Genomic DNA, 20,908 nt, shown 5'->3' with positions numbered 1-20,908 from the left:
TGGCCGAGTTTCCCCGCTCTGCTCGCGCAGTATATAAAGCTCTCCTCCGGCCCCTGACGATGGTCTCTCTCGCTGGAGATATAGAGGCGTACAGGAGCACCGGGACAGCAGACATAACCAATTGATACGACCTGTATATCATCATCGTCACCATGGCACAGCTAGCTACCTTCAAGCCCCCAACGGTTCAGAATGAGCCAAACGTCTGTCTCAATCCCCCCTCCCCGTCTCTAAAGATAGGAGTATTGACTGACCGTGGCTACAGAAACACTACGCCAAAGGCTCTCCGGACAGAGAGCAGCTTGCCAGCGCTCTGGAGGCTTTCAAGAAGAAAGCTCCTCTTGAGGTTCCTGTCATGATAGGAGGGAAAGCCATCACCACCTCTCAGACACAGACGCAGCAGAACCCATCTGACCACGCCGTCAGCGTTGCCAAATACCACACTGCTACCGATGAAGATATCAAAGCGGCTATCGACAATGCTCTGGAGGCCAAGAAGAAGTGGGAGGCCATGCCTTTCTCGGACAGAGCTTCTATCTTCCTGAAGGCTGCTGACCTAGTCGGCACCAAGTACCGATATGAGATGATGGCTACTACCATGCTGGGCCAGGGCAAGAACGCCTGGCAGGCAGAGATTGATGCTGCTGCTGAGCTGTGTGACTTTTTACGGTATGCTCACACTCTTCTGCTGCCTCAATTTACCCAGTATACTGATGGATTTAGGTTCAACGTTCACTATGCATCCGAACTCTATGCTCAACAGCCAGTCCATAACGCCCCCGGAGTCTGGAAGTAAGCAGTCATCTAGACCACCAAAAATAATTACCACGTGTATCAACGGTTTCTAATGGTTAATGGATTACAGCCGCGTGGAATACCGGCCTCTCGAAGGCTTTGTCTACGCTATTTCCCCATTCAACTTCAGTGCTATCGGAGGCAACCTTCCTGCCGCCCCAGCCCTCATGGGCAACGTTGTGCTATGGAAGCCATCCCCCTTCGCCATTGCATCCAACTACCTCATCTACAACATCCTCGCTGAAGCTGGCCTCCCTGCAGGCGTCATCCAATTCGTCCCCGGCGATGCAGAGAGAATCACCAGCCTGGTCCTAGAGAACAAGCACTTCTCCTCCCTACACTTCACCGGCAGCACAGCCGTCTTCCGCTCTCTCTACGGCAAAATCGCCCAGGGCGTAGCAGACGGTAAATACCGCAGCTATCCTCGCATCGTAGGTGAGACAGGAGGAAAGAACTTCCACCTTCTTCACCCCAGCGCAGACACGGATAACGCTGCTATCCACACTGTTCGCGGAGCATTTGAATTCCAGGGCCAAAAGTGCAGTGCCTGTTCACGAGCTTATGTCCCACAATCAAAATGGGATGCATTCCGAACCAAGCTCGTTGAAGAGACTGAGAAACTAAAGATCGGACCCCCCGAGGACTTCACCAACTTCATCGGTCCCGTTATTCACGAAGCTTCATTCAAGAAGCTGGCTAAGGTCATTGATGATGCCAAGAATGATAAGGAGCTCACCCTTCTTGCTGGAGGCAAATATGACTGCTCGAAGGGATACTTCATTCATCCTACCATTTACTCCACAACAAACCCAGAACATCCCCTTCTCAACACCGAGCTCTTCGGACCAGTGCTGGTTATCCTAGTGTACCCAGATGAAGCAGCTGATGCATTTGAGAAGATCTGTGAAACCATTGATAACACCGGTGCGTATGGCTTGACTGGTGCTGTGTTCTCGCAGGACCGTCAGGCTGTCACTTACGCTGAGAATGCACTCAGAGGCACTGCTGGAAACTTCTACATCAACTGCAAGTGTACTGGTGCTGTTGTTGGGCAACAACCGTTTGGAGGTGCAAGAGCGTCTGGAACGAATGATAAGGCTGGCAGCGCGGCTTTGATGGGCAGGTTTGTGAGTATGAGGTCTATCAAGGAGGAGTTCGTTCCGGTGGAGAGCGTACTGTATCCTAGTAACGAGTAGGCGGTGGTTGGTGGTCGTTGTGTGGCGAGGTGACGGATGGAAAATAGCAAACTAAATATAATATTACAATTTGACCCCCGTAAGCTGGTGCCTCCTAATTCGATCGTCGTAGTCAAGTAGGAATAGGATTAAACAAGGCGACGGATGAGAGTTATCAAGAATCGGAGTTTCATTCGCTCTCTTTTATCTTCAATTAGAATATGAGAAGCATGCCAAGTATCTACCTAGGCAAAGAGAAGGTAAGGTGAATGAACATCTTGAAGTAAAGGGAAATATTTTTTTATAGTTGTTTCTCCGAAAACAAAAGAAAGAGGAGCAAGATTAAAAAATATTGTGGTGTGGAGGGGATATCAAACAGCCAATTGATCATGTTTTGTTATCACTTAGTGACTAATATCGACTTGCCTCAAAACGAACACGCTGGTTGGGGAATTAGTAAGCTAACAAGAGAACAGGGGTGGTGTCATAAGGGCGAGCAGGCGTTCCGTTGGATGCAAGTGCTCGCACTTGAGGGATGTGATACATCGGTGCGGGGAGAAAAGGGTATGGCTCAAAGGGAGTGCAAGTGGGAGGGTAAAAGAGGCGTTTAGCCTAAATTATACCGGCACGTTACATTTACTCCTCGCCCTCCATCGGCTCCTCCTCCTCCATGCTGTGGGGAGAGATATGATTAGTATATTGATATGATATAAACGTTTCATTGCTGAGTGAAAACTTACTACCCCTCCTCACCGTCAGAGACGGAAGCATCCTGGTACTGCTGGTATTCGCTGACCAAGTCGTTCATGTTGTTCTCGGCCTCAGTGAACTCCATCTCGTCCATACCCTCGCCAGTGTACCAGAACAAGAAAGCCTTCTTGCGGAACATAGCAGTGAACTGGTCACCGACACGCTTGAAGAGCTCCTGAATGGAGGTGGAGTTACCAACGAAAGTAGAGGACATCTGGAGGCCACGTGGAGGAATGGAGCAGAGAGCAGTCTGGACGTTGTTGGGAATCCACTCAACGAAGTAGGCGGAGTTCTTGTTCTGGATGTTGCGCATCTGGTCCTCAACCTCCTTCATGGAGACCTTACCACGGCTATTGATGTGTTAGTACAAACGCAAGGAAGGGGTTTACGGGTGAGGAGACTTACAAGATGGCAGAGCAGGTGAGGTAGCGGCCGCTGCGGAAGTCAGTGGCAGCCATCATGTTCTTGGGATCGAACATTTGCTGGGTCAACTCTGGCACGGAAACGGCACGGAAAGAGTAGGCGTTGCGGCTGGTAAGAGGAGCGAATCCGACCATGAAGAAGTGGAGACGAGGGAATGGAACCATGTTGACGGCCAACTTGCGGAGGTCAGAGTTGAGCTGACCTGGGAAACGAAGACTGGTGCTGACACCGGACATGACGGCGGAGACGAGGTGGTTGAGGTCACCATAAGATGGGTTGGTGAGCTTGAGAGTTCGCATGCAGATGTTGTACAAGGCCTATTATAGAATCTGTTAAGAACGCAAACTCCTAGCCAATTGATAAGAACCGAAGCAAACCTACCTCGTTGTCGATACAGAAGGTCTCGTCGGAGTGCTCAACGAGCTGGTGGATGGAGAGAGTGGCGTTGTATGGCTCGACAACGGTATCAGAGACCATTGGGGATGGGACAACGGAGAAGGTGGCCATCATACGGTCTGGGAACTCTTCACGGATCTTGGAGATCAAGAGGGTACCCATACCGGCACCGGTACCACCACCGAGGGAGTGGGTAATCTGGAAACCCTGAAGGCAGTCGCATCCTTCGGCCTCACGACGGACAACATCGATGACCTGGTCGACCAAGTTGGCACCCTCAGTGTAGTGACCCTTGGCCCAGTTGTTTCCGGCACCGGATTGACCGAAGACGACGTTGTCGGGGCGGAAGAGCTGGCCGAAAGGACCGGCACGGACTGCATCGAGAGCAGCAGGTTCAAGATCAACAAGAACGGCACGGGGAACGTATTTTTTACTTGAGGCCTTTGCCTCCAATGAGTTAGTATGCTGCTGAAGGAAAGGGTCTTGGTCGTGCACACCTCGTTGAAGTAGACGTTCATACGCTCCAATTGGAGGTCAGAAGATCCAGTGTAGCTAGAGAAAGCCCAATGTCAACATTCCTGTCCTCAAGCCCTGGACCTTTTGTTGTGCTTGTAGAATCACTTACTGGCCGGATCCATCGAGACCGTGCTCGCCAGCAATGGTTTGCCTGTACACACAAAGTCAGTAGCAATCCAATATAATATATACAATCGTACTCCAACGCGTGGATGCCTACCAGAAAGCGGCACCAATTTGGTTACCCTAAGGTTGAATAACTGTTAACTCAAACGGGTTCCTGAATAACGAACCAGAGAACGATCAAAGCTTACACATTGGCCGGTTTGGAGATGGACCTATACGATAGAAACACGTTAGCCTGATACTCGAAGCTCTCTATGCGGGAATTGTAAAACTTGGTGCCCGTCTCCTTCACGCTGGGACATGGTCGTGTGGTGGCCCTCTCGCCTCCCCCCCTTTCTTGGCCTGTGCAGACCGTGTCGTGTTTTTTGGGCATAAATAGAGGGGAAGTGAAGGCAGCAGGGAACTAGACTTACGATTTCACGCATGTTGGCGAGGGTGACGGGCGGTTGGAGAGTAAAGCGGACGAGGTGAAGTGTTTGAGATGGGAGTTGAGGGACGTTGCTGTGTGCTTTGTTGTGTGAAGTTGAGAAGTTGAGAAGTTGAGGTCGAGGAAAGGAGAAAGAAAGTCGGGCGTGGTGGGCGGTGAGCAAAGGAGGTAGCTCGATCGGGCCTAGCGTTGTTTACTGCCGTTTAGACGCTCAGGGGCTGCTTAGTAAGTGCTTAGGTAAAACCAAGATGCCAAACAGAAAGGATAAAAGTACAGAATCAGCAAACTAGCTAAGCAGCTATCCTAGGTGTGCATACGAGTCCAATAGTAACCGAAACGAAAGGGAAAGGGAAAAAAGAAGAGTAGTGAGACACGGTCTAGCTGTCGGCTGCCGCCCCGGTGGCCTTCTCCTGCTCGAGCCAGGCTCCAAACTTATCCAGGCGCTGGGCTTCCTCGTCTTTGCCGGTCTCCGCCTCCCAGCCGGCCCCGTCATCCTGTAGGGCAGCAGCTGCACTGGCGCCCGACTTCTTAAACCGGACTTTCCCCTCAACTACATATGCTTCGACCTGGGTGCCGCCGAAGAAGCGGCCGTTCATCATCTAGTCATTTGTTAGCCTGGCTGTCTATGGCCGTAATTATTGTTACTATTATTTTGGCACTTAAGGACCATACCTGCACACAAGCCTGGGCACACTCGGGGTCGGCGAAGCGGACTGTGGCAATTCCTGATTCTTCTTTGTCGTAGAGCACCACGTTGGTTACCTCGCCTAGCTTGGAGCACTCCTCGCGGATGTCTTCTTTGATGTCAAGAATGGCGGCTGGATCCTCCTACGAGACAATGCCAAGGTTAGAAAAGAAACCCCATGCTAATGCACTCAATCGAATGGCATGGGGAGTTTACCTCGAGCTCTTGCAGCGTAAACATATGTTTCAGCACAACGACCTTCCCTGCCTTTGTTGACTGTCTAGGTCCAGCATCATCATCATCCCAGTCGGTGAGTTTACTACAGGCCCAAGTTAGCCACACTACTATCAACCTCACAGGCTGGACGGTCGCATACTTGTTTAGTTTTTGGGTCTTGCGTATAATCTTCATCTTATCCCTCATATTCACCTTTGCCGGGGCTTCCTGCACAGCCTTGAAGGAGAAATCTGCCGGCTGCACTCTCATATTACCCTGCGCGCCCTTTTCGCCAAACCGGAAATCGGTATCGTCCAGCATCTGAATGGCGAGGTTGACTGATTCGGGGCGGAAATATACAACGAGTGCATCGCCTTTGAACGCGCCCTGGTCATCCGTATACATCTTTATGCGCGGCTTCCCACTGTCGATTTCCTCCGCAATGACGCCGCATTTGCTGAAGAGAGCGCTGATCTCGGATACGGTAGCATCGAGGGGAATGGCAGTTACGTACACGGCGGTATTGACACGGGGTTTCTTCGGTTTCTGGGGCGGGTTTGATTCCTAGGACCCTGTTAGATCTCGAGCCACCAAGGCGAAAAAATAAAAATACAGATAAAACAGAAAGGACCAAGGGAATACAGACATCATTATGTTTCCGCTTCTTCTTTTTGTCCTGCAGGGCCTTGAGATTCGCAGGCTCCTCCTCGTCGACTCCCTGTATCTTGTACGCCTGCCTCTGCTGTTCCAGCAAGGCCTCGTCCAGCTGTATCTCCGGTCAAGACAATGAGTTAGGATGCCCCACGGACAGAGTCACCACTGTGGCCTCTTTTTGTTTCAATCTCACTAAGCCATGAGCATGCCTACCGAGGGTATCCATCTCTTCAGAGCGTCATCATATGTGTATTCCTCGCCATGGTCTGTTTCCAGTATGTACTTGTTGTCGAGCTTCGAGAAGGAGACTCGCGGGTCCGTATCGAACTCTTCGGGCAGAGGGAACGTAGACAGCGGCTTCTCGCTGTCCGACATTGCGACGGCTCATATAACTCCAGCAAAATATCAAAAATATCCCATCAGTCTCTGCTTGTTTGTTTTGTGTTTATCCGTCGTCAAACGTTCAACGCAGGCAAAAAAAGCCCCGAAGTTGGCTTTGCGAAGCACGAGCCACACCTTAAGGTCATGTGGTAAGCGTAATACCGTACTAAAAACGAACACTAGCGGGAGCAACTCTGGTACGCTTGTAATTACATTACGCACTCGCCTTCGAGCATTTCTGCCCTTTAATCCCAATTTGGATATTCTCGACTTCATCTCATCCGTTTGCGCTGCTCGGCTCCTTTCGATGCGGGCGTGAGAATTTGGCATCGAGCATCGACATCGGGTATCGGCGTTGCTGAAATTTGACCTGTGGCATGTCAGATTGCATTTTGACCTGTCAGTTCACCTGTGCCAGCTAAGCTCGATGTGGCCAAACGGTTCCTCCACCCGCCTGTCTGCTACTCGCTAACCCGTCTGCAGCTTCAATATCCCTTCTCTGACCCCAGTAAGCAGGCTGCAAGCTTATTCGCGTAAAACAACAACCAGCACCGCCACCTGGAGCGACTAGCAGGGACCATAGGGTCACTAGGCATTTGCAAAAGGGTCACTAGTACCAACGAGCAAGGTCTAGTAACGATAAAGGGACCAGGGGAACCGCTAGTGTTAATTATACCAAAGGAGCACAGCTCAAGCCCCAAACCTCAAGCCTCAGGCTGCCCAACCCGCTCGCCGGACAGCGACGCCCGAAGGGATAGGACCGTTCTTCTCTCATAATAATGGAAAGGGAGAGCCCTGCTGCCCGTGATCGAGATCGTGATCACACGAACGGCGATTATTTTTACTCGCGCCATCATCCTGTTGGATACGTGCTCGCTACGGATCCTCTCACCGGCGACGACGAGCACGAGGAGGCCATCCCCGGCCTAGGCCAGAAAGGTAAGATTGCAGTCCAGCATCTAGCTCCTCCCTGTTCTTTCGTTTCTTTCCCCCGTTGTAAAGAGTAAAAGAGAAAAAAAAACGCGAACTCAATTTCAACGTCTTCCCAACTAGGTCCCGGTACACCCAGCGTCGGATCCAATCTCAATCTCGCCAGAGCATCGCCGTCACAGCATCTGTCTCTTACGCCGGCTGCCTCCCCATCTGCGTATCCCTCATGGCCCGGCAGTGCCGCTGCCAGCAATTCTATCGGAGGTAGCGGCAGCAGCGGTAGTGGTGGTACGGAAGCAGCCACAGCATCAATCACAGGAAGTACAAGCACAATGAGCGAGAGAGAAAATAATAACAACCTCACACGCCCACAGCGGCCCCTGGGCCCAGCGAGAACACCGTCAAATACCTACGCTCCTCCACGGCGGCCCAACCAGTTCATTACCGCGCACTCAACCAGCCAGCTGCCGCTTTCTTCAAAGAGAACACCCCGCAGGGAACGTGACCGCGACCCCAACGCGCAGTACCAAGCACAGGAGAAAGCTTATGTACAGAGAGTACGGCAAGGACCACCCAGCGAGTGGTTCAGCAACAATAGCCAAATGTCGTCTTCGGTTTCCTCGGCGGCTCTAGATCTCGAGTCTGACGTTGGCGAGGAGTCACCTTCCTCTGAGGCTCAGTTTGATCCTGATACCTTTGATCCAGATCTGCGCCTGGGCCTAGAAGAGGATGACCTACAGCCCACGCTCGAGGAATTACGGGATCCCAGAGCCCGCGAGAGACTAGAATGGCATTCTATGCTAGCTTCTGTACTCAAAGGAGACGTTGTAAGGCAAGAGAAACAGCGTCTCATTGGTACCATGGAGCAGAAAAGCAAGGAGGTGCTAGGCGACGAGATATGGTTGGGCGTCAAAGCTCGCACACTTGCGCGACCCATCGCAACACAGGCTAGAATCATCGAGGAGGAAAGGAAGAATATCGGTCCAATGCTAGAAGAGATTATCAACTTCAAGATCAAGGGCCAAGCTGAGATTGGGAAACCCCCGCAGCAACAGGTTGAAGATATTGTCGAGAAAATCGAAAGAGTGGAGAGCCTGTTCGCCTCTCGCAGACAGCTCCAACTTGCATGCCCTCGTGCTGCGTCCGAGGAATACTACGACTCCTGCAATGCCATCCTCTCATGGCACAATACCACTAAACTCATCAATACACAGCTTTCCATCCTACAGAAATGGGTAGGCAATGATGAACTTGACTTTACAAAACCCTTAGTCAAGACTTCCTATGCATCGGAACTATCGGATGAGGGGTCGTTCCTCGATAGAGTCATGAAAGAAGACGGCCTCAAGACTCTACAGGGTGGTGATCAGATGCTTGACGGTGTCGGAAAGGTCATAAAAAAGGCCAAAAACACAATGATTGAAAACTCCGATGCCTTCTTACAACGTCACTTACCGCCTTATATCGAAGAATTGCTCACCTTGATCAACTTCCCTTCACGCCTCATCCAAGAAGTCACCCGTGTCCGCCTCTCATATGCCAAAAAGATGAAAGACCCAGGCCAACAGTCCCCCATTCTCCTCGATCAGATGATTGTGCAATTCCAGATACTGATGAAAGTAGCTACTGAAATCAAATATCGATACATACTCATCTCCCGCCCAGAACCTGGATGGGACCTTCCTCCTTGTGTGGACGAAAATTTCGATATGGTTGTTCTGGACGCGCTGAAGTACTACTTTAAACTGCTTAATTGGAAACTGAGTGCAAACAAGAACACCTTCAAGGAAGCAGAAATTTTGGAGCAGGAGTGGGATTTCTCAAACCAGATTGGACGACAGCTTGACGGTGGTGATATTGAGGTTGCCGAACAGTTTAGCACTTTAACCGCCAAAGCCTTGCAGCGACTGATGTTACACTTCGAGCGCGAACTCCTATCAAAACCACAAGACGATGCTTCTGACAATGAGAAACGATACAAGACTATTCTTGACTCCGTTCGAGTTCGACAACGAAAACTCTTCCGATTCTCACGTTTCCTTCGGCAACGCTTCGAGAACGCTACCGAGTTCAACCTTCGTAACGAACACGTCGAGGCTTTTACCGAGGCACTCCTAGCGTCTGGCCATTTTCTCGTCTCTACCAGCTCGGTTGGCCAGAAAGGCGTATGCCTGATTGCTTCGCCGTCCCTATATGACCGTAAAAAGGACATCCAAGCCATCCTGGGCACTTCATTCCGCGGCGATGATGTCACCGATAACCTCTCATACCCTTATATCCTCGTCATAAGACCAGACAAACCCTTCCAATGGTCCGGGAAACGGTTCGAGGTTGACATCATTGAGCATCCTACAGATGTCCGCATGGGGAAACTTCGCCTAGTCGCCGATGGATCTCAGGAACGACTTCAAAACGCTCGACTGGCACTTTCCAGGTTAACAGGCTTCGAATTCGACGTCACTATCGAACAACGTGCGAACCTAGGCCGTGTTAACGTAGAGCTGAACAAGATCAAGAAGACAGCGTTTAAACTGTCCAATACTATCATTGATAGCGTGGAGATTATCAGAAGCCAGAGTACGGACAGACAAAATCTTGAACTTATCCAGTCATGTTTTGCTTTTGCTACCGAATTTGGCAAGAGATCGTTGATGTACATGGATCCCAATCGCCGGTCCATGAACCAGGGGAAACTTATCAAGCTAGGCCTGGATTGGATTTCTTTCATCTGCGATGACTGTGATGCCGCAGATCGCAAGACATTCAAATGGGCCGTATCCGCCCTTGAGTTTGCTATGATAATTACCCATGGGCATGCTATCATCTCTTTGAACGATCAAGAGTATGATCTACTCCGTGTCAAAGTTGCTGGCTGCATGGCGTTATTAATTTCCCATTTCGATATTATGGGAGCTAGATCAACATTGGCTGCCAAGGCGGAAAAGCAACACTCGGACGCCGCTGGGAACTACCGGAATCTGGATTGTAGTGATATTACTAGTGACGAGGTGGCGTTGGCACAGGTACAAGCCCAAAGGTTACTGCACCTATCAGACATCGAGGCCTTCCGGGCGGAGGAGGATGCCAAACGACAGCCGCTTGGGAAAGTATTGGAAGGGGTCAACGAGGCCGATCGTTCGCTGAGGGTACTTTCTTCATCGGCTACAAATATCAACTTACGCTGGCAGCAGGGTCAATTCATTGGTGGCGGAACTTCGGGGTCTGTCTATGCTGCCATTGACCTGGATACCAGTTACTTGATGGCCGTCAAGGAGATCCGCCTCCAAGAACCATCCGTCATTCCTGGTGCCGCTCAGCAGATTAGAGATGAGATGGGTGTCCTTGAAGTCTTGGATCATCCCAACATTGTCTCTTATCACGGCATTGAAGTCCACCGTGACAAAGTGTATATTTTCATGGAATACTGCTCTGGCGGATCTCTTGCTACATTACTTGAACACGGTCGCATCGAGGATGAGATGGTCATCATGGTTTACGCACTTCAAATGCTGGAGGGTCTAGCGTACCTTCATCAAGCCGGCATCGTCCATCGTGACATCAAACCCGCTAATATCCTACTTGACCACAACGGAGTCATCAAATATGTCGACTTTGGCGCAGCAATGGTCATCGCTAGACAAGGCAAAACTCTCGCAGCAATGGACCACTACAAGGATTCCACAGCTGTTAACAAGGACCAGCGCAAGAATCAGAAGTCTGTCATAGGTACACCCATGTACATGTCACCCGAGCTTGTACGAGGAGAAACAAGCCACCGCTCCTCCCGTCATGGCTCAATGGATATCTGGTCCCTCGGCTGTGTCATTCTCGAGATGGCCACTGGCATGCGCCCATGGGCTGGCATTGACAACGAATGGGCGATCATGTACAAGATCGCACAGGGAAACCAGCCTCATCTCCCAAGTAAGAGTGAATTGTCTGAACTAGGCATTGATTTCATCAAACAATGCTTCGAGCCTGACCCAGCCAAACGGCCCAGTGCTGCGGAGCTTTTGCAGCATGAATGGATCGTCTGCATTAGGAGACAGGTCGTCGCAGAGCCGCAAACGCCTAGTAGTGACGGAAGCGGCTTTACACCTAATCTAGGCAACACGCGGCAAAACTCAAGCCAGTTTTGAATTTATATAACTTGTCGAATACCTTAAAAAACATTTGAATGGCTCCATTTTATCATGCGGAGAATTGCACGGCTTTATCTCTGTTTCTCCTGGCATTTAACGTTGGAACTGCTTTCCCCCTGGCCTTCCCCACATTTCTTCTCCTTTATATATGCTTAACATTCTATATACTCTCCGATTCATAGGCACTGGCCTGCTTCTCATCCCCCAGTTTCCTTCTCCCCCATTTTATTCCCGGCGTTTAAGTGAGATACTTTATTTCTTCAATGGATACCTATGATGACAACTAACCCTAATCGACCACTGCCTTTGTGATTCCCCCTAACGTTACCACCACCTGCTCTTTCGACCTGTCTCACGGCCTCATGTATGTTCAATGCCGACGAATACTTGGACACGACTGCTGGAAAGAATGTAGTGCCCAGTTCATTAGATACCATAACAATTGTACTCGTGTTTATGAAATCTTTTGCATTGAAAAATATGAAATGTAGCTGGTATATGGCGCGCAAAGGGACAGGTATCTCATTAAACAATTATAAATTAAAACATGAATAACTCCAGCGCCATAAGCCAGAGACGAAACGGATGTAAGGATCTCTACTAGGAAAAAGCACCGGTTAGTAAATACCCAGTCATCGAAATAGCAAGCGCCCTAGTGATTTGATCAGAAACTGCCTACCCCAGTTATTATTATCATCATCTTAGTAGCGACATCCCCCGCGGCACTGACAACCAAATGGATTGCATGCTATAATTTCCTTTGCTTAGCCATTGGACTCTTGAATAAGCGGCCATAGTGAAGATGAGGCCATTCTTACCTCCCACTCCGCAATACGGATTCGGCTCACTGCCGTCTCGACATATCTAAAACATGTATAAGCATATCTATATCCACAGAACTTGAAGCCAGTGTTTGGTCAAATGAGCATACCTTGTTGTATCCCGGCTGGCAGCAGCCCACGAGCATTGCTGGGTCAATTTTACGACCAGGACCGAGGCTGGGAGTAAAAGGCCGCTGTCTACCAGCCAGCACAAGGGTGAAAAGTAGCGACAAAATCGCAAGTATGTGGAAAATTGGTTTCATCATTGTGAGTGTGGAGACGATATCGTACCGTGAAAGTACTTGTTTTTATGAAGCTGAAAGACACGCGCAGCGACGAGGATATATATGCCTGGGAGACAACAAGTTCTTAAATAACCGAAGACTTACTGCTGAAAATACACATCATATACACTCTTGAGCCTGAGTGTTGTAGGCGAGGATCGAAAGGAGAAAAAAAAAAGGTTAAGGGATTAACTGTATGACAAGCATATTCTGGCCCATGGAAGACAAGAAACAGTAAGAAGACTATCTCTTTTAGAGTTGAATGATTTTCCAACTTTTTCGGCAGCACTGCGATAGAGTGCAGCAAGTTCCGGATTGCAAGGTGTGATGCTATGCCTATAGCTAGCTGATTGGTATCATCTAGATGTGTATGATCTGAGGTGGCAAACAATAATGACCTGTGCCTTTTGCTTCCGAGCCACTGGCGCAATATCACTTGCCGGAACAGCTGGGGAACAAGCAGATTGGGGAGTGGACGTTATCCGTAGCACAGAGCATGGCTAGTTTGTTGATATACAACCAGGCAGGTTTGCTGCAGGACCGACCAGTTATATATCCAGGCTACCCAGTATGCACGGGTTTCCTGCATGGCATCAGCCCATCCCGTCCAACGGAGACGGTAAATGGAGTTCAAGCATCGATCTAGCGAGAAGGATCACCGCATAACAAGCCCCAGCGCTTAGCCCGATGGTTTCTGAACGGGCTAGTTGGAGTTGATATCCAAGGTATATTCAGCTAGCTACTTCTGAATATTGCCATTGTAGCCAGCTGGAACACAAAACAACTTATACAGATACATAAATAGGAGGTAGCTCGCTAACTATCTCTGCGATTAGAGTTTATAATCTGAGTATGGGAGTACAATGGCTCCTTTGCAGCCTTTGGCCTCCGGTATATTACACAGACAAGGCCACACCGGGAAGCGGTTGAGCAGTGTAAAGTGAGTAGTTAAAAGGGGTACCAGAAATCGCGAGTTATTGGTCCTGATTATATTTATTCCACCAATGGATAAATTTAGCTGCATCCAAGATAAATTAATGTTTAATATTTTATGGTTAATGATATCACCATAAAACTTAATTTTGCTTTGATCAAACTAACTGAGTTTGCTAAGTGGATCACAAGTTTCTTCCCCTTTTTCTCCGTGCAAAGCGCTCGAACCATACTTCTCCCGTTCATATATATATTTATCAATTGGCGGCCGCTGGCATCTTTTCCATCTTTGTCACGGCAGTGAGATTATCGGATTCCGGTAATCAGTATGGGAACTCCTGCCCCACCAGTTTCTCGCTCAGCCGCCACAACCGTTCTGCTTCAAAGGCGCTTGTTGCCCACGATTTGACGGTATCAACCATGGGATCCGCGACATGGCAGTCAAGCAGATATGCCCCATTATTAGCTACGGAGTATTCGAATGTCAGATCAAGAATTTAACATTCCCGAGAAATGCGAAGGGGACTGAAGAAATACTATACCTTTAAGGTTGGGGTCGAAGGCTGCATAGGCATGGGTGGCAGCACCCACCTCCTGCGACTTAAATTTCATCTCTTCCCAACCTTCTGGGTTACCCAGCTCCTTATCCGCGTTTGCTGTTAACGTAATATTAGCTGCAAGTTACGCATATAGGCAATTTTTTCTATTTCAGATTAGAAAGGAGGCGGTACCAAGCTCCTGCGGTGCCGTCTCCAAGTCTAGGTGGGCACCCAAGTTGGTGAAGATGGCACCTGGATGAAGACTGAACGCTTGTAAACCGGACTTAACGCCCAACTTTTGAGCTAGGGAGAGAGCAAAGAGAGTATTGCAGGATTTACTCTGCCCATAGGCACGCCAGCGGTCGTATGTTTTCCCATCCTATTCGTTTCTCCTGGTTAGTACGGAGTATATATTCTCGATCTCATCACTATACAATACTCCCTAGAGCTTACATCGAAGTTGTAGTCATGGAAGCGAACCGCATGTAATCTATGGCCGCTGCTGCTAACAACCACGACTCTGGGTTCCTTGGCCATCATGATCTTCTTCATAACAAGATTCGTGAACAGAAATGGTCCTAGATGATTGGTTGCAAACTGGGATTCGTATCCATCTGGCGAGAGCTTGTAGTCCACGGCCATGATCCCGGCGTTGTTGACCAGTACGTCAATAACAGGGAGGTCGTCCCAGCCATTTACTTCAGCAGCAGCAGCACGAACGCTCTCTAGGGAGCCTAGATCGACCTGCAGAGTGCGCACTTTGACTATAGGATGAGAAGTAGCGATATCTGCAGCTGTCAGGGCCAGTTTCTCAACGTTACGACCTGCAAGTACTAAGCATGCTGGCTCAGATGCTGCGATAGACCGGACGAAGACCGCTCCGAGGGAGTTTGGGGAGACACCGGTCGTTAATATGACCTTGCCTTTGATCAGGCTGGCGTAATCAGAGGCGAGCTCATTAACTGTGGTGTTGGTGTTGTAAGGAGCAGGCATCTTAGGTATTGACCGCTGGTTATCTGAAATAGGCAGTGGTTTTCTATTGGATATTTATTTGTAATAGCGAGGAGAGAAAGTAGTTTTATCGGTGTCTAAGTAAGTAGAGAGCAAAGACAGGCGAAGATGGAGGTCCATGGTGTGATTCTTATACCAGTGTGCTTGCCCCGTCTTGCTGCCTGGCCTTCCAGCGCCCGAGGGTGTCCGATGCGTGCATCTACCCGGCGTAGCCAACGGTATCTCCAGCTTCAGGCCCGTCCACTTAGGAGTCTTCCGGAGATTGTATTGTATCTCCATAATCCGGGATAGATGGGATGAATCACGTAAAATATTATGCCTGCACATACAAAACAATATCAGGCCGGAGTTAACAACAGGGGAAACCTAGCATCAGTAGCTTGGACTTGCTCGTGGAGCAGGGCAGATTGGTCGACTCAGCCCTGGTCCGTTTGAACTGACGGGGAACATGGATGAGGGGCCTGTGGGTAACTAACTAGTTACCTGTGATCACACCAAGGCTTACACACCCTGGTTGAGTCACCCACTCATTTTTCGCGGGTGACTCCCAGTTCAAGTGGAATGACAGCTCAACGGGAATAGCAATAAGTTATTATCGTTGATTAGAAGTCGTAAATAGTGAAAACATGCTGAAAGACAAAGCAAGCTGTCCAAAGAAAGGTAGAAGTACGGCCCCCTTATACATGTCATTAAGCATTATCATTCAGCAATAACAACCAAGTGTCTACTACAGAAAATGACCATATGGAATAGATCATGTAGATGCCTCCTCTTCCGGCTTCTCCTGTTCCGCCTCTTCCTCTACAATTCCCCATTGTACTCTCAGCCGCTTCACCCATTCAGAGACAGGGATGATTTCGTCTCCAACGCGAACGGACCCGTTTGGCACTTGTTTTGCAGTTTCTGGGTCATAAGGAGGAACAAATACAAAAGCATGATTCCTTCCACACACTTTCAAGTCTTTCCCGTCGTTTTTCAGCTGAGAATGACAGTCGGCGCAGAACTGCACGTCCAAGCAGTCGCTGCAGGCGTAGAATTCGCTCGCGTAGGTCCATTGACGCCCGCAGCCACCATCGCAAAACAACTCGAGAGGCCCAGGTAAGGTTTCGTCGTCATCATCGTCGTCGTCGTTCTCAGCTTCCCCTTGGTTCTCCTGCTCCTGCGCTTCATCTCCATCCGTTGGCTCCTTGCCCTCTTCACTGGCATCGTTTTCAACTTCGACTTCAGTCACCTTTATCTCTGCTATCTCTGCTACCACTGTCACATTGATTTTTTCGATTTCAACCTCGGTGACTTCTGCGGATTTGACATCTTCTGCATCTTCATTGGCTGGCGTTGTAGTTTCTTCCTTTACGTCCGTGTCTGTTTTCTCTTTGCAATCATCGTTCACGGTATTCTCCTCGGCCGAAGATTCCTCCTTTTTATCTGCTTCGTTTTCCTCCGCCGTCTCTGTATGGACAGATGGCCTGAGCGCGGTCCAAGCAGCGAGAGCATTGACATCATCACCAACATATGTCATAGATGTCAGTCTCAAGAATGCATCCGAGTCGTTACTGTCATCATCATCACAAAGCAAGTCCAGTGCCACCTTGACATGACCCCTAAGAGTATCCATTGCTTTTGCTTTTTGACCCATCAGATACTGTAGTCGAGCGATCGCGAACTGTAGGTTTTGGCAAGTGAAGAAAGAAGTTTCATCCTTCGCACCGGGGCGCAAGTCAATTAATTTCTTCAAATACTCCTCGGCAGCTGGTGTGTCGACCCCAGCATCGATCGCTTGATGCAGGTATACCTCTCCTAACTTTTCAGTAGTCGCCTCCAGGACATCAGCTTCGCTTACAAGGTAAATCTTGCGGGCCGATTTGTTCACAATATGTGCCCATATTTTGATGGCTTCTGCCTTATCTGCATCAGTCCTCGGATAATGGTATAATAACTTGGCGAGGAAGTAGTTCAACCATGAGGTGACATATGGGATTACTCCCACTACGTTTTCTGGCGCAAGTGCTTCGTACATAGAGTCGCGGACAACATCTATGCTGGAGGAGTGGAATCCAGCCGTGTTCAATCTTGTGAAGTACTCGTCCTTGTTTGCATATTGGTGATGCATTGCTGTGAGCCGGTTTCTCCCCTCTTTGTTTTGCTTACCCTTCAAATCTTGAAGAGTTTCAATGATAGCTGTGTATTTCTCCTGCTGTTCGAGCAGTTCCAAAGTCCAATATATGGGTGCATATTGGTCCATGTCATGCTCGTGAATTTCCTGGAAAGCAGTAGTGGCTTTGTCGTACTCCTTGATCTCGGTATTCCATACTCCGTATGATGCAAGGACTCCAAGATAGAACTTTTCTTCATATTCGACCCTTAATGCTTCCTCATTTCTGAATCGTTCCATCACGGGCATTATCAGTTCCAGCGAAGTGTTTGTATCATCCATTTCCCAACATGATTCAGCTTGGATGTAAGAGGCACGCCAGTTTGAGGCGTCTAGGCCACGAGATTTAATGCATCTTTCGATAGATTCTTTGTAAAATCCAAAGTTATGGAGGGTGATCCCCATCTGCACTTCCCAGAGTGTATCGGCAGTGTCAATGTTGAGTTCAGATTTTGCCCAATTTTCTACATCGTAAATCTGCTCCAATGTAGGGGAAACATCTGATGTAACCCGCTTACCTTCCCCTTTACGCGCTTTGATCTATAGACATCCAAGCATTAGCATAAGGTCAAGAGTTCACTGTGGGATGGAATGCGAACCTTAGTTACATATCCCAGTAACCACCAAAAAAGATATCGAGACTCCCAGTTCACAGTTTGCAGCCATTGTTTTGCAAGGTACTTTGCGGTATGGGAGAGAAGGTCATCATTTGGGTTAATATTCGAGATTAGTCCGTTCACCCATTCCTTCATTTCAGCTGATAAATTCCTAGTAACTGCTGAATCCTTAAACCATTTGAGCATCGTATTAACATGCTTGTCCTCGTACGACCACCAGCTTCGTTGGAACATACGATCTGCAATCCACCATTTTCTCATGTATGTCTCGTCAGTAAAGTGCTTGATAAGATATGAACCGATCTCGGTTTTCGGCTCAGGTTGCGTAAGCGCCAGGTCAACTTCTTCCAAACACTCCTGAAAGGAGTAGAAGTGTGCATTCCTTAGGGCTTGCATCTCCTCGTCTCTCTCATTCGCTACGGACTTCATACCCACAAGTATGACGTGAACTTTAAGAGTCTCCATATTCACACGGATTGAAGCAGATTTGGACCCCAACTTGGACTTAAAAAATTCTTCAAATCCAAATTTGTCAAACAACTCCTTGTCACAAACGCTGTTAAGGAATCTCCTCACAATGGCAACTTCAGCTGGGTGTAGCTCGGTATTCGCAATGGCATCTTTAGTTTCTTGTTTTGTCTGTTTGTTGAAAAATTCGCGGATAGCCTTGGATCGGAGTATGACGGAGTTATACTCTGCTATCTCAAGCAATGCAGAATATTTAGTCCGGACTTGTTCCTCCAGTGGCATAAGTGAGGCCTCGCCATTCTTGATCAAAAGAACTCCTTCAAGGGTTTTCAGGAAAGGAGCACGTTTTGCGCCCATTGTCCAGCTAAGTATGGCCACAAGATCCTGGATGTCTTCATATCCGAGAGTATGGTTGAGGCGGTCGATCTCACGAGCTATTGTAGCCTCTCGATCCTCACCAGCATGTTCCAGTACCTCCTGAATTTCCTTTTTCCTCCTCTTCTTACTTATTTCAGCTAAGAGATAGTTCAACTGGAAGTAGTCACCTTGGGTACCTTTGCCAAGACCAGTTTTGACCAGGTCCCTAAGCTCCATGATCTCTGGCTTCTCCTTATTTTTGAGAATTTCCATATTGTCCATTCGCATTTCAATGAACTTTTCAATGTCCTCTTTGTTGCGAATACCTAGCTCGATAGTGGATAGAGAAACCCCAGAAGCTGTCTCGGCTTCAGAGAAAATGGTTGGTCTACCGGTAATGAATAACCTCACTGTCATCATACTCTTTTCATTTGCCATGGCAGATATGTCACGGAAGACTTCAACCAGGGGTTTCCCAATCTCGCTGTCAAGCTCCTCGATACCATCAAGGACAATGTAGAAAACAGCATTAGTCTTAGGCGAGAAATTGACCACAAGTTGTTTCCAAAGTTCCAATGAATCTCCAAATTCTTCTGGTTTGTCGCAGGCAGATGCGACGTTCTTCTGATACACTGCATCATTTTGAGTGAGCTGCCAGATGATGGATCGGAGGGCGATATTCACAGATTTTTCCGTAGAGTTAAAGGTGGTTCCCCCAAAGAAGTAATACGCGACAGACATCCTTGCGTCCTGATTCCCTGGCGGGTATAACCGGTACAGATGCCTGATTGCTGCAGACGATAAATAACTTTTTCCATATCCTTCCTTAGCCTTGAGACCAAAAATGGGGGGTGACTTGGTGTTCGGGTCTGCCCAGGCGGAAAACTGAGGATCGTTGAGAAGCCATTGGCCGGTTCCGGGAACAATGTTGCCCACATAGTCTTCCTGGTAGGTTCTCCACACTTCTTTATCAATTTTCAAAGCAGCTTTGATCTTGTCTCGTCGCTGTTTAGATAGCCCTTCTTGATCCCTGCGTCTTTCAGCAAGATCGTGTTTTTCTAAGAGGGTGGAAACATTATCCATATGTCCATCAAGAGTGTCCAGCTTTGTGTCAACCGTTTCAAGAGACGACTTGACATTAGAAAACCCAGCTGCAATCTTTCCTTCGCTGATTTTGGCGGATTCCAGGATCAGAGCAATGCTCATTTTGGTTTCATTCTGCACCAAGGTTTCCAGTTTGCTAAGTTCTGCAGAAACACCCTTATCGCTTCCAAAGCTGAACACCTCGAGGGCCAAGAGGACCTTGGAATGTTTTGATATTTTGATAGACAGGGCACAGATGCGTACGAAGCTGCGAAGCAGGTCGTGAATAATCCTTCTAAGATGAGGATCAAGCTTAACCCCGACCACCTTGGCTCTTGCATAGATTTGGAATCTATCTAAAAACGTTGAAATGCGCTCAAACAGCTCTGAGAGTCCGTCAAAAATTTTGGAGTACTTTTGAGAGGCAGTTATCAACATGGAAACAGCGCTGAAGCAAAGGTTTGCAGGTCCGAAAAACTATAGCCACATCTTAATTTGAGACATATACCGGAATATTTTTAGTTATAAGCAATGACTTACATTCGAGGCAACCAAGGCAGCGAAGGACCCCAGCGTCTGAATGCAGACAAGTGTTTTATCCACGGCATTCTGCACCCTTGCATATCTTGCCATGGTCTTTGCGTCTGATTCTTTCTTCTGTTTAAGATTTGCGAGGACATCTTCAACAGTTAGTTGCTTCAGGCCCTTTGTGCTGTTCCCGCTCAAATTCTGGAATTCAATCTCAGTCTCCTTCCACATCTGATCAATGTCGACATCGTCGACATTCTCAGACTCAGGCATATTGAAGAAGCCCTCGTTACTACGAGGAAATGGAAACACGTAATAGAGGAAGGAGACCTATAAACATGAACTCCGCATGGAGTACGATGCTGATATATCAAGGGAACAGAAAAAGACGCGGTGGATTCCATGCCAGCGCCTCTTGGAGACAGCCGTCCCCTTTTAAAGCCATCAACACCACAACTCAGCTTGTATGTTATTTTTTCTGAAGGATGAATAGGGTTCG

General features: G+C 48.5%; 7 protein-coding genes across 7 annotated transcripts; 2 read left to right on the top strand and 5 right to left on the bottom strand.

The window, feature by feature from the left end:
* Positions 1-152: 152 nt before the first annotated feature.
* Positions 153-1,991, top strand: MGYG_04493 (delta-1-pyrroline-5-carboxylate dehydrogenase; the record flags this gene model as incomplete). The annotated part of the gene is made up of 4 exons (XM_003174267.1): positions 153-203; positions 266-669; positions 724-792; positions 866-1,991. The coding sequence occupies 4 exons, from the start codon at positions 153-155 to the stop codon at positions 1,989-1,991; spliced, it is 1,650 nt and encodes a 549-aa protein (XP_003174315.1).
* A 615-nt stretch (positions 1,992-2,606) lies between these two features.
* Positions 2,607-4,606, bottom strand: MGYG_04492 (tubulin beta; the record flags this gene model as incomplete). The annotated part of the gene is made up of 9 exons (XM_003174266.1): positions 2,607-2,643; positions 2,711-3,070; positions 3,126-3,460; positions 3,525-3,980; positions 4,037-4,091; positions 4,165-4,206; positions 4,276-4,301; positions 4,370-4,393; positions 4,595-4,606. The coding sequence occupies 9 exons, from the start codon at positions 4,604-4,606 to the stop codon at positions 2,607-2,609; spliced, it is 1,347 nt and encodes a 448-aa protein (XP_003174314.1).
* A 379-nt stretch (positions 4,607-4,985) lies between these two features.
* Positions 4,986-6,538, bottom strand: MGYG_04491 (splicing factor U2AF-associated protein 2; the record flags this gene model as incomplete). The annotated part of the gene is made up of 6 exons (XM_003174265.1): positions 4,986-5,207; positions 5,281-5,436; positions 5,510-5,612; positions 5,670-6,073; positions 6,156-6,275; positions 6,377-6,538. 6 exons carry the CDS (start codon positions 6,536-6,538, stop codon positions 4,986-4,988), a joined length of 1,167 nt encoding a protein of 388 aa, XP_003174313.1.
* A 785-nt stretch (positions 6,539-7,323) lies between these two features.
* Positions 7,324-11,613, top strand: MGYG_04490 (STE/STE11 protein kinase; the record flags this gene model as incomplete). The annotated part of the gene is made up of 2 exons (XM_003174264.1): positions 7,324-7,483; positions 7,598-11,613. The coding sequence occupies 2 exons, from the start codon at positions 7,324-7,326 to the stop codon at positions 11,611-11,613; spliced, it is 4,176 nt and encodes a 1,391-aa protein (XP_003174312.1).
* Positions 11,614-11,876: 263 nt separating this feature from the next.
* Positions 11,877-12,703, bottom strand: MGYG_04489 (hypothetical protein; the record flags this gene model as incomplete). The annotated part of the gene is made up of 3 exons (XM_003174263.1): positions 11,877-12,016; positions 12,435-12,480; positions 12,548-12,703. The coding sequence occupies 3 exons, from the start codon at positions 12,701-12,703 to the stop codon at positions 11,877-11,879; spliced, it is 342 nt and encodes a 113-aa protein (XP_003174311.1).
* Positions 12,704-13,977: 1,274 nt separating this feature from the next.
* MGYG_04488 (WW domain containing oxidoreductase) lies at positions 13,978-15,186 on the bottom strand (the record flags this gene model as incomplete). Its single annotated transcript, XM_003174262.1, has 4 exons — positions 13,978-14,120; positions 14,197-14,310; positions 14,386-14,572; positions 14,647-15,186. 4 exons carry the CDS (start codon positions 15,184-15,186, stop codon positions 13,978-13,980), a joined length of 984 nt encoding a protein of 327 aa, XP_003174310.1.
* Positions 15,187-15,958: 772 nt separating this feature from the next.
* Positions 15,959-20,682, bottom strand: MGYG_04487 (hypothetical protein; the record flags this gene model as incomplete). The annotated part of the gene is made up of 3 exons (XM_003174261.1): positions 15,959-17,896; positions 17,956-20,358; positions 20,422-20,682. The coding sequence occupies 3 exons, from the start codon at positions 20,680-20,682 to the stop codon at positions 15,959-15,961; spliced, it is 4,602 nt and encodes a 1,533-aa protein (XP_003174309.1).
* Between the last annotated feature and the right edge of the window lie 226 nt (positions 20,683-20,908).

This window comes from Nannizzia gypsea, genomic scaffold (genome assembly GCF_000150975.2).
Source record: "Nannizzia gypsea CBS 118893 supercont1.3 genomic scaffold, whole genome shotgun sequence".
In the NCBI taxonomy this organism is placed as follows: Eukaryota; Fungi; Ascomycota; class Eurotiomycetes; order Onygenales; family Arthrodermataceae; genus Nannizzia; species Nannizzia gypsea.
The sequence above is the reverse complement of the archived record's forward strand: the minus strand, read 5'-3'. Positions and strand labels throughout refer to the sequence as shown.